Genomic DNA, 16,459 nt, shown 5'->3' with positions numbered 1-16,459 from the left:
AGTTAGGAGGTGACTGCATATATCAAAGGGAAGTGGGGTATTCTCCTGACAGAAGGGTCAGCATCTCTATGGAGGGAAATGGCAAATGCCAGGGATAGAGAGGTAAGGAAATGGTATCAAGGATGATTCCTGGGTTTGGGGCTTTCAGGCATGAAGATCCTCAGAATCTAGGCTAAGCATGGTGGGCACAAACATCCCAAATCTTGATCTCCAGACTTTAACCTTAGAGCACTTATGTGGCTCCAGCTATCCAGGAAGTGCAGAGGCTGGCAGGGAGCGATGAAAGCTGGTAGAGTGGCTGGGATGCTAAGTTGGTGAGGTATTACCTAGAGAGGTGGGCAGTGGCTTGCTGGAGGCTGTAAGGGGTGCTGCTGCATAGGGGCCGGCCAATGTGTCAGCATACAGCTGACTCAGTGCAAGGTCAGCTGTTAGGTTCAGATGAGGAAGAAGACTAAAGCTCCAGGGAGGAAGTTACTTGGCCATGGTCTCCTTTCAGTTCCCCTCATTCCAGGACACTTTTCAGCAGGTTCCATTCATCACTCCTGTAAGCCCTTTCATTGGTTCCTGTACAGCAAAAATGGAGGACTTTAAGGCAGCATTCTGCTGGCGTAGGACCTCCCCCCATATCTCTGTCAACATGTCCCTGTAGGAACCCCACATCCCAAGAGTACGACCAGGAGAAAGGATCAGATGATGAGATGAACACAAGGTCAGAAGACAGCACCTGGATAGGCAGGTGTTGCCTTAGGATGGTGCCTACAGACCTGGCGTTAATGCCACATGATAGTGATGAGGGGCGGGTGCTGCCCTTCACTGAGCACTGACTGTTGTTGGCTGCTGAGTCCTCACTGCTCACAGTGGACCCGTCAGCACCTGAGAGGATAAAATGCAGGATTTCAAGCTCCACCTAGACCTACACCTTACAGACTTCATGATTTCATATTGCATATTAAAGTCTGAGAAGCCCTGTTCTCTTATTTCATCCTTGGGATCATGTGAGGAAGACCCTTATTGGTTCTGTTTTCCAGATGGGGACACTGAGGGTTCAGAAAGGTTTAATTACTTCCAGAAGATTGCACAATCAGGAAAGGACCAGATGAGGGTCAGTCCAAAGCTCCTCTCTGCAGAGACTGAGCACAGGACCCAGTACTGAGCTAGTGATCACCACCTGAGGAACCTGGCCTCAGCCCTGTCAAAGAGATGCCAGTCATCTTAAAGAGAACTTGGGGTGGCCTCTGACTAAATATAGCCTTAGCTCACTAGGCATTAGAAGCCCCTGGCCTCACCTGTCCCCAGGACCTGAGATGCCCTAGGGTCATGTTCCAGCTTGCCAGGGCCACCCTGAAAGGCACATAGCCACCTGGACCTGCCTGGGACCTGGGTCTGGGCCAGGAGCAGATGAGCTGCTGAGAGAGCAGCTGCAGACAAGTGTGGCATTCTGAGGCAGCCGGTTTGTGGTTTGTAGGGCCAGGCTAGGGGGAGAAAGAGAGAGAGAGAGAGAGAGAGAGAGAGGAGAGAGAGAATAAATGTGTGTGTGTGTGTGTGTGTGTGTGTGTGTGTGTGTGTGTGTGTGTGAGACAGAGAGCGAGAGTTCACTCAAGTGAACATGCGCAGTCTGTCTGAGAAAATTCCAGAAAGAAGCCAGTTGGAAACTGCAGAAGGAAAAGCCATTCTGTTTCGGGGAGCCTGGGTGGGGGCCAGGGGATTGGGAAGCATTAAGGAATAAGATTGGTGATGCTTTGGCGAGGAACCTGGCTTGGGATTCTGCAGCCCTGAAATGTGATCACAGTTCTGGCTATAAGTCACTCCACTCCCTTGGCCTCAGTTTCCTCATTTGAAAAATTTAGAGGCTGGACAGGTTCTCAGGCATCTCTTTGATTCTGTTCAGCGCTGATTTTCTTCCATGCTGATGGACAGGTGACTCCCCTACATGCGATCATATGCCACGAAGGGTCGCAGGCAGGAAACTTTTAGGTCCAAAGGAGGCTGGGGAGAGAATGCAGCCGAGGGCCCCGACTCCAGGTCCCCGCTGGCAAATGCAGCTGGTGGCCGACGTCCTGAGCAGGCCGGCCGGGCGGGCGGGCCCACCTGGCTACAGCGGGGTCGAGGGCGGGCGCCCCCTCCTGGCAGCTCTGGGCTGAGCACTGCTGTCCGAGGGAGGAGGGGCCCCAAGAAAAGTTGGGGAGCTGGCTGCGGTGGGAGAGAGGACGTAGAGGAAGCAGGGAGGAAGAGACGGAGACATGACAGCCACACCTTAAAAGGCGGGTCACGTACAAGGCGCTGGCAAGTACGCAAGTCCCCACCCACACAGGGACAGACACCTCGCTCCTCCCACACCGCCTCCGCCAGCCCAGTAGTGACACGCCCGCCGGCCTCGGCCTTCCCGCCCCCTCCCTCTCCTGTCACCCTGTCGGGGCGCCCCAGGCAGGTGCAGAGAGGAGCCCAGGTGGGGCCCGGTGAGAGGACGGACCATCCTCCTTCCCGCCCTCCCTCCCGGTGAGGATCAGAGCCCTAAATGCCGAGCGTGGTTTCCGCCCCCGAGCCCAGAGCAGAAGATGAAGCAGGGCCTGTTTTTTCCGTTTGGGGCTCTTTGTCTCCCCCCACCTCAAGCCTTAGTGACCTTCCTGCTCAGGGCCTGAGCTCAATACTGTATGGGCTTCAGAGGAAGGAATTCGGGGGCCCAAGTGAAAGGAGGGCTCACTCCCAACCTTCCCCCGAAGCAAGGGAAGGCCATCAACCAAACTCCCAGGCAGCAGCCTCGGAGATGTAGGGAAAGGGCCTCTGCTAGGCGAGGAACAGGGCAGGAAAGCTGGCATCAATGGAGGCTGGGGCTGCCCTCCTGTGGGGACCCCACAGCCTGGGAGAGGCCCAGGAAAAGGAAGGGCCCTTCCTCAAGATGGCGCTGTGGGGACTTCTGTCCCCAGGCCATATGTCCCAGGAGCTGGAATCCTGACCTAGGACAAGGAGAAGCCAAGGGAAGAGAAGCAGGAAACGCCATGCCACAGGGAGCGTCTTCAGGAAGGGGAACATGGCTAACATGCATTGAGCGGCCTCTGTAGACCAAGTCCTGCTCCAGGCACTTGGTGTTCACCCAAACATATGTTAGAACGTTTATCCACCTTGTTTCAGGGGGGCATAGCTGCCATCCAGACCCAAGCCTTCTGCGTTAGAGGCCCAGCTCAGAGACCTGAGAGCCAGGCAAGAATGGGCAGAGGGAGATATTAGTAATAGAACCACACTATTTATCACTGCAGGAGGACCTTGAAGGTTACGTCCAGCACCTTCTGTCACAGATGAGACTTAGAGACGACCTTGCTTTACTGGGGTCTTGTTCTGGGGCACTGCTTCCTACTCTACACAAAGAGGCAACCGCTCACTTGCAGGCTGAGGGGGGCCGAGTTAGGCTGGGCAGTCTGGCTCCCTCGAGCACAGCCCTTGCTGTGCCCTCTCCGCCTTCCTGTTCTCTGCTTTGGAAGGGAGCTCTGTGACTGGGAATGGGAAGGTGGGGATGTCTTTAAGCCCCTCTGTGTAACTGAAACAGTCAGTGGGCCAGAAACCACAGTTCCTCTTTTATTTCTGTGTCTTGGGCCTGAACCTGGCCTTGCTCTCAGTCCTTGGGGCCAATGTGGTGGCTGGCACGTGACAAGCCATCTTGGGTGATACATGAACACCCAAATGCTGGGAGGACCCTGTCTCTTGTAGCAGTGCCTCAAGGCTCCGGATGCGGCCTCTGAGCCATCCCTATAACTCTACCGAAAGTCCCCGTGTTCTTTCTTTTCCACAGGCAAAGAACAGAAGGAGACCAACATTGAATCCATGAAAATGGAGGCAAGTGTTTTCCTCACCCCCAGGGGCTCTGTGGATCCTGATTCTAGAAGAAAGCCACCTCTGACGGACTGTGGCGAGTGTGTGTGAGGGGGCTGGAGGGTGGGTTCCCCCCTTCTTTGATATCCCTTTATAAGAAGGAGAGGAAGTGGGGGTGGAGGTTGGAAGTCCCCCAGCCAGGCAGCCAGCTCATCCTCCTCCAGAGATCACGCACCTCCTGTCCTGTCCCGTCTATGTACCCTGCCCACCACACATCCCTCACTCCCTGGCCCATGGAGGGCTTGCCCAGAATTCCCCAGTTGCCCCCTCTGGCCAGAAGCCAGAATTTCCTTATTCTGCTAGAGGTGAGTGGCTACCTCAGCTTCCCCTCCTCGAGGGGCAAACCCTGCAGGGCATCGGTGCCCACTTTAATGCCTGTCTGTCTCTCTGCCGTTCTCTGTCCTAGGGCTCCCGGGGCCGGCTGCGGGGTGGCTTGGGCTGGGAGTCCAGCCTCCGCCAGCGCCCCATGCCACGGCTCACCTTCCAGGCGGGGGATCCCTACTACATCAGCAAGCGGAAGCGGGATGAGTGGCTGGCACGCTGGAAAAGGGAGGTGAGGTGCCTTCTGGCCTGGACCCTGCCTGCTCTGCAGAACTGGCAAGCCCTCTGGAGTGGCTGTTAGGCTCTGGCTGAGCCTCAGTTTTCCCTACAGATCAACCCCTAGAATTTCTGGGGAACTGCCTAGGGATCAAGGATCATTTATCCTTTCAAAAAAAAATGTTTATCGAGCACTTAATGTATGCCAGGCAGTGTACTGAACTTTGCATGTATAGCTCCTGCTCTCATGGAGCTGACGTTCTGACAGGCGAGATGGACAAACTGAAAACAAATGGGAACCAAGGATTCAAATTCAACATGAGGCTGGCTCTCTGCTGGGTGCTTGAGAGGCCTCTTGGAGGAGGTGTTGTTTCAGCTAAGATCTAAAGGACTGAAGAGCTGGCTCTGAGGCAAGCAGGGTAGGGAAGGATGTTCCAGGTAAAGGAAATGGCATAAACGAGGCCCTGACTTGTTTGGCAAGCTGCATGTCCAGAGCAAAGGGGAAAAGCGGGTCCATATGAGACTGGAGAGGCAAGCAGGGCTGTCATCCAGTAAGTCGCAGGTATGGCCAAAAGCTGGTTACTGAGTATCCTGAGAAGCCATGGTGGCGTCTGTGCAGAGGGATGAGTCCATGTGAATTCGATGGCAGCAGTTCAGACGGGACAGCTTCATCTGTGTTTTGGAGATGAAATTAGTGGGGTTTGCTGATGAATGGGAGGCCAGGGAACTGATAGACGACCAGGAAGGACACTCCCAGGGGTCTGGCCCCGACACCTAGTGGTGATTGTGCCATTTACTCCTATTAGGAGAAAGAGGTTGGGCAAGTGGGAATCCAGGGTTCCAGGTGAGATGGGGAAGAGCAGAACCTGGGATTTCAACCCACGGGAGCCAGGAGCCCACCAAACAGAGGACAGAGGCAGAGTCTCAGGTCATGTGTGCAGAAATGCCAGCATGCATGGGCTAGGAGAGAGGAGCTGCAGCTGGGGCCTGAGATGGAATGGAGGGAGACGGGGAGAGGGTGTCTGAAAGCAGGTTTTCTGGGAGAGGCTGCCCAGCTCACTGTGCTCTGGAGACAGGCCCACCACACTGGGCAAGCCCGCAAAAGGTGGGAGTGGAGTGGGCTGCTCAAGGGGGGCTGCAGTGGGGAAAGGAGGTGAGGAAGCCAGGCCAAAAGAAGGAAGGCCATCAGTCTTCCCACCACAACTGTAGCCAGAAGAGAAAGTTCAGAGAGGGGGTGGGAACCTGCTCGGGGTATTTTACCTTAGCTCCCTGTCATCTTCACCCCAGGCCATTTGAGGTATGTGAAAGCTGGCTCTAGGGAAAGTTGCAAGCATGGGGAAGGGACATGGGTTCTGGCTGCTTGGTCATTCCCAGTTCCTTCTGGATCCTGGAAGGCAGAAATTATTCTGGTGGAAAAGCCTGGAAAAAGGCTCTTAGCCCTGAGTGCTGTGCTGTCTGTGGGGTGGACACTGGGGAAGTGGGCTGATTGTTCCATTGCTGCCTAGAAGTCCGAGCAAGGGGCGTGAGGGGCTTTCTTCTTACCCCCATTCTGTGCAGTATTTCTGCTCTTACCAGGCCCTGAGGCAGGAAGCACTGAGCTGATCACGCAACCCTGGAAGAGCTCTGGAAGTTCTGTGACTCTCAGGCACTGCTCCAAGCAGTAGGCAGAGGCTGCCCTCAGTCACAGTAAAAAGGGGTCTTTTTCCACCTACAGGAAATGAACATGAATGTTTTTCTATTTTAAGTTTTCTACTAAAATTCAAAAAAGATTTTAAAATTAAGAACATTTGCTAACATACACAGAAGTAGAGAGGGTGGTATTAAAAAAACTATGTGTCTATCACCCACTTCAGCAGGCATCAGAAACTCACCTATCAAAATCTGCCAGATTTTGGCATTTGCATCCCTGCCCCAACCAATGAGCTTAGACAAAAAAATAGAAAAAGGCTGATTTAATTTAAAATACTATAGGTACCTCTAAGACTTGTGGGTGGAGACCTCCAAACAAAATGTATCTTCTGCCAGTGAAACTGTTCTTTATTCTTACACTGTAGTTGAAGATGTCAGTAAAGAACTCCATGACTTCCAGTGCAAGTTCTAGAACTACGCATTTTCTCATTTAAGATTTAGGGGCAGAAAGTTCCCTGAACGGCCACAAGCTCATACAGCAAATAGGGAGTGGAGCCAGCATGGAATTAGAATTAGGCTTCCCACTTCTAGAAGGCCTGACTAGGAAGACCACACTCTGCCCTTCTGAGCTTTGCCTAGGGGCAGGGAAGGGCTAGCTGAAGGTAACAAGAATGTTGGGAAAACACAGGTAGCTTATCAAGATATCCATGTCCTCCCCCCCACCCCCCCAGACAAAGGAACAGCACTGTTGCTGTCAGGCCTGCTTGCTGAGTGGAATAACGGAGGTACAGAAATCTGTCCTCTTTCTCAGTCTTATCTCAGCTTTTTGGGCTTTGACACTTTCCTGTGAAGCTGCTTTCCTGGGCCTCCTGAACACCCCTGCAGGTTCTTACTCCCTGCAGCTGCAGTCGTAGCAGCTTCCTCTGGCCCTGAACTGGGCATCCCCAGATCTCTGTCCCCTCCCTCTGCCAGTCTTTTTTTTCAGTACTGGGGCTTGAACTCAGGGCCTACACCTTGAGCCACTCCACCAGCTTTTTTGTGAAAAGCTTTTGGCTTTTAAAGGATGAATTGGAATTTGGAGGAAGGGAAAGGAAAAGCATTTCTGAAGGAGGAGTGTAGTGTGTGCAAAGGTCCCAAGGCACAAATCAGCATGGCCCTTTCAGGAAGCGAAGTTTGTTGTGGTGGAACTCAAGACTGCAGGTACAGGCAGAGAGCAGCAGGAAGTACGGCTGGGTAGGGGTGAGGGCCAGATCAAGCCTGAATGACTTGTGTACCTGCCTGGGAGCTTCTGCCAGACCCCAGCCTGCACTTGTCCCTTTCCCTAGTCCATGTGCCCCCCACCCTCCCCCGGGCAAAATGCCCCTCCTCCTGGCTTAATTTCTTTTTCTTTTTCCTTGTCAGTCAGACCATATGTATTAAGGCCCACTCTTTTTTTCTTTTTTCTTTCTTTCTTTTTCTCTTTCTTTCTTTCTTTTTCTTTCTTTCTTCCTGTCTTTTTCTTTTTTCTTTCTTTCTTTCTTTCCTTTTCTTTTCTTTTCTTTCATCATTTTTACATTTACTTACATGTGTATACATTATTTGGAGGCCCACTCTTTTCTTTTCCATTTGCCCAAGATTACCTACCTCTTTAGGCTTCCCCCCCAAAAAAATTTTTTAGGAAGAGTTAGATTACCACAAAATGAAAAGAAACTTAAAATAAGTAGGTGAGTAGAACAGGACATTTCCTCTCCCTGAGGCTGGCATGGGAATTCTCGCTGGATTGGTGAAGCTGTTGCCTTCTATCAGTCCCTTCTGCTCTGTAACCATGAGCAGCTCTGCTACAGAACCTACAGTAGCTCCCCACCACCTCCCCCATCATGTCAAATATCATCTCTTCCTCAAGGCTTCAACTCTGTGACCTCCAAAATCAACCCTTTGGTTTTAGGACTCTAGCATATAGCTCATAACATCATGACTCATTAACTCTTTCACCCTGATCAGACTCTTAACTTACTTCAAGGCAGAAGTACCATCCTGCTGCTGTAGGATCTAGTCTTTTTCCTGACTCCCAACTTGAAGGTTGGGCCCCTGGACTCATACATCCTTATATTTATTAGACAATTGATACTGAATAATGATGGGTATCGTAGGCTCATCTCCTCCCCCTCCCCCTCAGGGTATAACCTTGTGGCACCCAGGAGCATAGCCTTGGTCTTCCTGAAGAATGGGGCACCGTTCACTATGGCCTTTGGAGGCACATTCAAATGCTGACTTCAGTAAGTCCCACCTGCTGGATGTGAGACTTTAGGCATCACTTAGCATTGCAGCCCACCAACCTGTGAGCTGTAATCCCTGTCTGTGGATAGACTTGGCTGGGCTGCACTTTTCTCCATGGAAGCAGCATGCATCAGCTTGTTGAGTTTAAGTGAAGGCCCTTTGGGTGCCTCTGCCCAAGGGTGGCATGCTTGAAGTAGAGGGTAAAGTGCTGCCTGTAGAAACAATCCTAACTTCAGAGGTGTGCAAGTAATAAATAAGGTAACGCACAACCCTTTAGTGCTCCTAGCACGGAGCTAGCACAGACAGGAGGTTGATAGGTTTTTTTGTTTGTTTGTTTGTTTTTGAGACAGGGTCTTGCTATATAGTCCAAGCTGGCCTTGAACTCTCAATCTTCCTGCCTCCTGAGTGCTGGAATTACAGGGGTGCCACCATACCTGCTGATGAGCTTGACAACTTTTAAAAAACTATTTTAATTACATAAGTAATACACAAATACATTCTTCTTATTTTAAAAATCTGCCCCTGCAATTTTAATTCCTTCAAAATATTTTGGAGGTATTTGAGGCTGTCAGGTTGTCATGAATTTTTCTATTCACCTGTGTATATGTGACTATACAATTTTGCTTCCTTTTTTTTTTTTCTTTTATATAAATGAAACCCCCACTATAGTTTTAAAAGTTTGGTTTTTCTCTTACAAGTCTGGCCCTTTTAGCCACATAATTATTATTATAGTCTATCATTTGGATTGTCATGATTTTATTTAACTAGCTTCTCATTGGTGGGCATTACATTCTTTATGATACTTGGCTATTCTGGCTATGCTAGCAGTGAGCACCCTTGGTCATGCGTCTTTGTGTATTTGTGGTTCTGTAAGATAAATCCCTCGAGAGAGAAATGCTGGGCGAAGAGAGTATGCATTTTGCATTTTACAAAATCTGGCAGATTGCCCTCTAAAAAGACCAGGGACAATTTATGCTTCATGACAGAGTAGGGGAGGGGCTCTACCTTTGCCAACATCAATATTTTTGCTAATCGCCTGGGTGGGAAAATGGTGTCTTGTTATGATTCTAATAGGCATTTCCCAGATAATAAGTATATCTTTTCATATGTTTATTGGCCATTTGTGTGGCTGCTGCTTCTGTGAGCTTAGCAAATGTTGCCTGCCTCTCAGCCCACTGCTTCCTGTCTCCCTGGGAAGAACAGCCTGTGAATGTCCAGAGGGCCACCTCCTGCTGTGCCATATTCCATCCAATCAGCCATCACTCAGCACCGCCTAAGCAGGGGGCCTTTTGGAGGGGCTTTGGGAACATGAGGTGAATAAGTTGTGGTTACCTGAGCTTTTGCAAAGTAGACCAGGAAAGCTAAAGCCAAATGAGGACCAGCAAGTGGGCAGCACTGACCAGACATTCCTGAACTTTTATAGGATGCTTCTGCCTCAAAACTAACGTGACCCTTTAAGGAGATGGGGACATGTGAGGCAGGCACAGCACATTTGCGCCTTACCAAAAGGCCAAATGTGTTTTAAAGGACTCCTCTGATGGCCTGTAGTCATGAATAACTTCCAGGGTTGGCCTTGGGACTTAGGCTGTAAAAATGGTTAAAGGGGCTCCCAGTGGTCCCCAAAGTGGATGGGCTGTTCACACTGAGGGATTGGCTTCTGGGGGCACAGAGAGAACAGCTCTCAGAATAGCTCCCCACTTTTTAGCCGTGAGGAAATAGTGTATGAGGGGTTAGTGATGTGACAGACTGAGATACGCTACAAGGAGGCATGAAGTAGGGGGAGTTGAACTTTGCTGAGCACCTGCCCCAGGCACTGTGCCTGGGCCATTAGCTCCGTCTTAAAACACATTCTCCACGTTTACTCTTTGTTAGTATTTTTGCTGGAGATCGGACCCAGGGTCTTGTGCTTGCTAAGCACAAGCTGTACCACTGGCATGCACTCCCAGCCCTATAAGAAATAGTTTTATCCCTATTTTATTCTTAGGAAACTTAGATATCCTGTGGTAAGTGGGAAAGAGCCATATGGCTACAGTGATGAAGGGGTCCCCTGGACAAAACCAGATTCCAGCTCTCAGGCTGCTTTTGAGTGTGGTATGATCTCATGAGCTCTTGCATAGTAGACCGATAAGGGCTAAAACCGGATTTGGAGCAGAGTGAGTACCAACCAGACATTCCTGGCTTATTTGCCATACCTGAACTTGTGCAGGGTACCTCCAAACCAGTTCTCCTGGCTTCTCTTGGTGGGTTGTCGTGAAATTCAAGCAGGGGTTTAAAAGAGGCACTCTGGCCACAGGCTCCTCACCAGCTCCTGGGCTGCCACCTTCCAGGCCAACCCTTGTGCCATCCTCACAAGGCTCCTCTTCAGCCCTCATGACCTGTCCCTCCCAGCTCCACTTACTTGGTCCCTTTGCCCTGCCCTGAGTTGCTGTTTTCTTATGACTGTATGTCTGATGGCATGAAATTGGATTAAGAGAATGTTGGAATGAGATTCAAGAGGCCTGGTTTCCGGTCTCAGCTTCTGCCTCCAATGAACCCATCAATTTGACAAGCTCTTTCTCTTCTCTGCATTTTACTTTCCTGGTTTATAATGTGACAGAAATAGACTAGATGACTACAGGGATTCTAAAATTTTATAATGGAATGGGGGGGCTAGAATCATGATCTGTAGCTTCCTTTGTCACCAGTACTACCTGGAACATAGATTCTAAATTAAATATGAGTGAATTCTCAACCCTCATATATATGCCAATCCTAGAGGCACATATAGAAAGCATCCTTATAAGAACTCTTACAGCTGGTTGTGGTGCACAATTGTAATCCTAGCACTTGGGAAGTAGAGGCAGGAGGATCATAAGTTCAAGGCCAGCTGGGCTATATTGCAAGACCCTGTCTCAAAAATAGTAAAAAAAGAAAAGAAAAAAGAAAGTGATGCATTTTAAAACTAATAAAATAAAACAGCTTTCAGAAAATTTGCCATTTGTTGCTAGAGTCCAGCTTTCTTTTTTTTTTTCTTTTTTTATTTTTTGACGGTATTGGGGGTTGAACAGAGGGGCACATGCTTAAGAGGCAGGCACTCTACCACTTGAGCCCCAAATCCAATCCCTCCTCTCCTGTTCATTGTTCTAAGCCCAGATCAAAAAGGTATAGTAGGGCTGGGGTATGAGTCCTGAGTTTGATCCCCAGCACTGCAGAAACAAAATAAAGGAAGAACTTGAGGCAATCAGGAGAGAAGTGATGATGCAAAGTGCACTCCTGTCTGACACACAATCTTTCTGGGCATTTTGTTGGCTCAGGTCCTCCCATCCCTGCCTCTGTCCATTGACTACTGAGATCTCTCTCTCTCTCTCTCTCTCTCTCTCTCTCTCTCTCTCTCTCTCTCTCTGTCTTTTAAGTGGAACTGGGGCTTGAAGTCAGGACTTTGCTCTTGCAAAGCAGGTGCTGAACCACACCTCCAGTCCATTTTGCTCTCACTATTTTGGAGCTGGGGTTTTGTAAACTATTTGCTGGTTTAGTTATTTTTCAGAATAGAATCTCTCAGTCTTCTTTTTGTTGTTGTTTTTTGCCCAGGGCTGGCCTTGGACCATGGTCCTCTGCATCTCTGTCTTATGTATTTTTCATTAATCACATAAACCTTTGTTATTCCAAAGAGTTGTGGAATCTTTACTGAACAGATACTATGTGCTCAGTTATTAAGATACCACCCGGTGTGTCTGGGTGTATGTCGGTTCCAGGTTCCACCATTTCCTAGACACTAAAGAAATGAATTATAAGGCTGGGATCCACCTTCCCCTGTGGAGGGTGGGCCGGTACATGATAAATAAATATCACTGATCACGGCTGTTTGGAAAGTGAGCAGAGAAGTTTTGGGACAGGGAAAGCTGTGCCACAGGGGAGGGGAAACACCCTATGCTATGACTAGAACAGTTTGCCTGCCTGAGGCAGTGGAAAAAGGGCAGGGAGGGATCCTAAGGTTGGTGTCCAAAGAACTACCCTAGGAGTCTGGAGTCTAGAGTTGTCGCAGAGCAGATTCTCAAATACTAAGTCAGCTTCCAGATGCATCCCCATAGCACTTTCTATGAAGCTGACAACAGAAGATAGAATGGCCAATGTCCTCTCTTTTCAGACCGGACCACTGGTCAGGGAGGTCCCAGGGGTGTCCAGATGTGGGGTGGAGGGCTCCCATATTCTGACTCTACGAAGGAGTCAATACTCTACCTGACTCTCGTTAACTCAGCATTTACTAAACACACACCCTTTGGTGCTGGTGGGAGGAACACAGGTGCACATCCCCCAGGTACACGTTGCCTAGTAGAGGAGGTAGGAGGACTCAGCAAACCTCAGTGTCAGAGCATGGGCTTGCTCTGTGCTTCTGGTCCCAAGAGCAAACCACAGCTCAAAGGAGGACACAAGCTTACTCCAGGAAGGCTCCCTGGAGAAGGCAGCCTTTGAGAATATCAATAAGTGTAACAAGGAGGGAGGCAATTCAAAAAAAGAACCATCCAGAGCAAAGAGGAGGGGCATGAAGCTTGTTTGAGGAAGAGTAAGAGACCTGGCAACTCTGGTGCAGAGATGGAGAGAATATGTAAGAAAAGAGCAAGTTGAGAGGACAGTCAGGTCATCCTGCCATGATGAGACATTGAGGCTTGAGTCTGCTGCAGAGAGCAGGGGTGTGTTTTAGGGAGCTAATCCTGGCTGAATTGTAGTGGTCTCAGAGAGGAGACATATAGAAGCAGGACCAGTGAGGAGGGCATTGCATTTGGCCTTGAGCTGAGTGTGCAGTATGGGAGACAACTTAAAAGAACTGCTAGAACTTGTCCAGGTTGGAGGGAAAGAAGGAATCTGCCTGGTATTTGGGGTTCCTTAGCTAAGGAACTCGAGGAAGAACAGGTTCTGAGTAGGAAAATGGAGGTAAGCTTGATGAGCAGAAAAACTTAATTTTAGAAAAGTCCAATGTATCCATTCCTCTCCCCCCCACTTCCTGTGGTGGCAGTGGTGAGCTATCACTAAGTCACTAAGAGTTCTCTTCCTACCCCAAGGTCATGAAGACTTTGTCTTAGGAAGGGGGTACTTGTAGTTAGGCTTTGAGCTGGCTGCTCTTGAGAAGCCAGCTTGTATTCATAGGTGTTCAAAGTGGACATCTATACTCAGACTCCAGAGTCCTCCAGATGGAGGGCTAAGCAGACAGAAAAGAGACAGAGTGCAGAAGTAGGACCAGGACTCAGAGGAACAGGCACTCAGGACTTCTGGGAGCAGGTCACCCCAGATCAGCATCTGAAAGACCTTTCTGGACCACCCAGAGGACTACTAAGTCTCTGCCCACCTGTCTGCGAAGCTCTTCCTAATTTCTCCATCCTTATCCTTCCTCTCAATGTACTTCTCTCTCTTCCAACGCCAACTGCACATGTGCACCTGTTGCCATTCTTCACTGACACTTTCCACATGACTCCTCCTGTCTTCCTCTTCATCAGTGAATAGTGGGCAGTATACATATTTCCACTTCCAGCTCAGGTAGATGGAGCATAAATAGGAATAACAGCTTGGTCTCCTGTATAGTTGAATCTAGACACTGTCTGAAAGGCAACTTTGGGGGGGGCAAAAGAAATCAGAAATCGAGAATTGAGTTGAACTTGCTTTATACATAGGAGAGATGCTGCTAGAATTCAGTGTTCAGCAGGGTATGGAGATGGGAGCCTTAGTCCCAGCACTGGGATTGCTGAGGCAGAAGGATCATGTGAGCTCAGGAACTGAGACCAGCCTGGGCAACAGTGAGACCCTAACTCAAAGAAAAAAAGAGAAATCAGTGTTTCTTAAAGAGTGGGTTTGCATGTCACCCTCGAGACCCTGGGGAAGGCATCCAGGACCTCTGGGGCTCGAACAGTATGAATTATCAGCCAGCTCCCTTTGGTCCTGGGTTTACGAAAGTTTGAGAGCCATCAAGCTTTATCTAATTAGAAGTAAACCAAACCTGGCACAGAAGAGAGTTTCCCCCACCACACACCTCCAAATAGCGTATGACCTGCAAGGAGGGGGCTTATTACACATTAGGGTCACCTGGAGTTTTGTTTCGTTTAAACATCACAGCCTGGGCTGGATCAATCACACTGGGAATCCTGAGATGGCACAGGTTATTGCTAAAGGTCTCCAGGTGATTCTCAGGTACCTCCCAGCCAGGGTTGGAGTGCTCAGTTTCCAAGGGGTGGGGGAAGGTGGGGGCAGGAAGACCGGAAAGGACTGGGGGCAGGAATTTAAATTTTCCCTTTCGAATGGAGATGGCAGGCAATCCTGCTGTTTTCTGCAATAGCCATGCTTCTCCTTTCGGCTCCTCCTGCTCTTCTTTGGACCATGAAACCTGAGAGGGGCTGCGTGCCTGAATCTGAATGGTGGTCCCTTTGCCCCTCCCTTTAACCCCTGGAGCCTGGAGAAAGGAGTGGGGGAAGGGTGGCAGTTAAGGCGTTCCAGGTTTCTTTTGGCCCACCTCCACCACCACCCTCCCCCAGTATAGGATTAACACTTCTTTCTCTGCCTGGCCAGGTTTCTACAACAAAGTGACCACATCCACAGGTCCTAAAGCAAATTTGTCCTAAGGTTCTTTCTGCCCCTCAAGTGTTACCCTCCTGACCTCTTTTGATCTTATCTGTAATATTTAGTAGATACCTGAAGTCCCATTAGGCTGGCTAGGAAACTAGAAAAGCTAGGTTGTTACTTAAGGTCTTATCCAAGAAATCACAAGTGAGTCCAGGGGCAATGCAGCATGGCCACCCCTCTGCCCCCTGCCCAGGCCCCCAGACTCACTCAGGTGGAGCAGTGTAGATACAGCAGTTCCTGGGTTAGCAGATGCAATGACAGGAAAGGAGTTGCAGGGAAAGAAGGCGCGGCTGGAGACAGGAAGGCAGGCCTGGTGGTTTTAGGGCTTTCAGGAACATACCATTAGGGAAGTAGAGGGATGACAGAGAGGATGCCAAGCCAGGGGAGGGCTGGGGGCTGATGGGGATAGAAGCAGGGCAATGGGGAGGACTGGCTTTACAGCAGGTCTCCAGACCCTGCATTTCACTCTCTTGATGACAAGAATTCATCTGAATGGGTACAGCAGGCCCATGCCCCTGCTCCTCCCTTACAGACGTGTGTGGCTGTGCTTCTGCTTCTCAGTTCTTCCCTTCATCCACCACCTCCACGGGGAGGCTCACACAATTGCAGGTGACTCTGAGATCTGACCTTTCTGCCTGAAAAGTCTGTTCCTGGTACGCCCTCACTCATCTTCCCTCAAATCTTCCTGCTTCTTCTGATCCCAGGCGCCTGTGATTTCCCTCAGCTGCCACATAATTTACCATCTAAATGCATGCTGTCTTGAATGAGGGCTGTGGTTCATGTGTGGTGAGTCCTGGGTACGCAATTAGGCTGTGAGTAACAGAAACACAGAGGCCATCTCTTCCACCTTCTCCTCCCCTCTTCAGCGTCTTCCCCCAACCTGGCAATTGCAGGTGCTCAGGACTCTCAGATCTTGGGGCAGAGAGGTGTTTCAGGCAGGCTCCCAGGAACTAATCTGGTTAGTGGGGATGGGTGATTCCTAGCTCCAGGCACATGCCAGAATGCTATGGACTCTCCCTAGCTCAGGCCTCAGGGAGGAGGTTCTGCCACAGGGCCCAGGTTTGGGCTGGTGGTGTAAAGCCAGCCAGGCCAGCACCCTGCAGTTGCCATGGTGACCTTTTTGCTTTTCATCAGAGGATGGATTTCTCTTTCAGCCCAAATCATCTGCCTGGGCTGCCACCATTCTGTATTCTCTGGGAACCGTACTTTCCAGCCCCCTACTCTCTGCTTGTCCAGTGCTTTGGTTTTAAGTCAGACCTGATGTCAGACGATAGCGTTTATGTGGAAGGGGAATAGGAGGGAAAGGGAAAGGCCCAGGAAGTGGTGTGGCTCCCAGGGGACATGCATATGCTGAGGTGAAGGAGTGGACCTCTGGATGGCGTCCTTCCTGCTCTTCCTCTCGCCACACCACTTGTTCTTCAGCTGGTGGCTCTGACCCTTCTGGTGGGCTCAGTCCTCTGTAGCCCTCAGCTTCCTCATTTGTAACACAGAGCTAGTGCTCTCTGGTTCCCATGCCTGGGAATCAGAATCACCTAGGAAGTTTTAGTAGAGTCCTGGGCCCCACCTAAGCCTGCTGATCTATGTAGGC

General features: G+C 50.0%; 1 protein-coding gene across 6 annotated transcripts in view; it reads left to right on the top strand.

The window, feature by feature from the left end:
* Window positions 1-16,459, top strand: part of Dnmt3a (DNA methyltransferase 3 alpha) — a 100,806-nt gene that overhangs the window by 56,919 nt on the left and 27,428 nt on the right. For 5 of the 6 annotated variants that reach the window (XM_020162639.2, XM_020162637.2, XM_020162642.2 and 2 more), the window contains 2 exons: window positions 3,785-3,828; window positions 4,271-4,417. In XM_020162639.2, coding sequence (XP_020018228.1) covers window positions 3,785-3,828; window positions 4,271-4,417 — 191 coding nt within the window. Of the gene's footprint in view, window positions 1-3,784; window positions 3,906-4,270; window positions 4,418-16,459 lie in introns of those variants that run through there. The other variant, XM_020162644.2, reaches the window with a different exon arrangement.

Source organism: Castor canadensis, chromosome 12 (assembly GCF_047511655.1).
Source record: "Castor canadensis chromosome 12, mCasCan1.hap1v2, whole genome shotgun sequence".
NCBI classification, from domain to species: Eukaryota; Metazoa; Chordata; class Mammalia; order Rodentia; family Castoridae; genus Castor; species Castor canadensis.
Note: the sequence above shows the minus strand (reverse complement) of the source record. Positions and strands in the feature narration are given on the sequence as shown.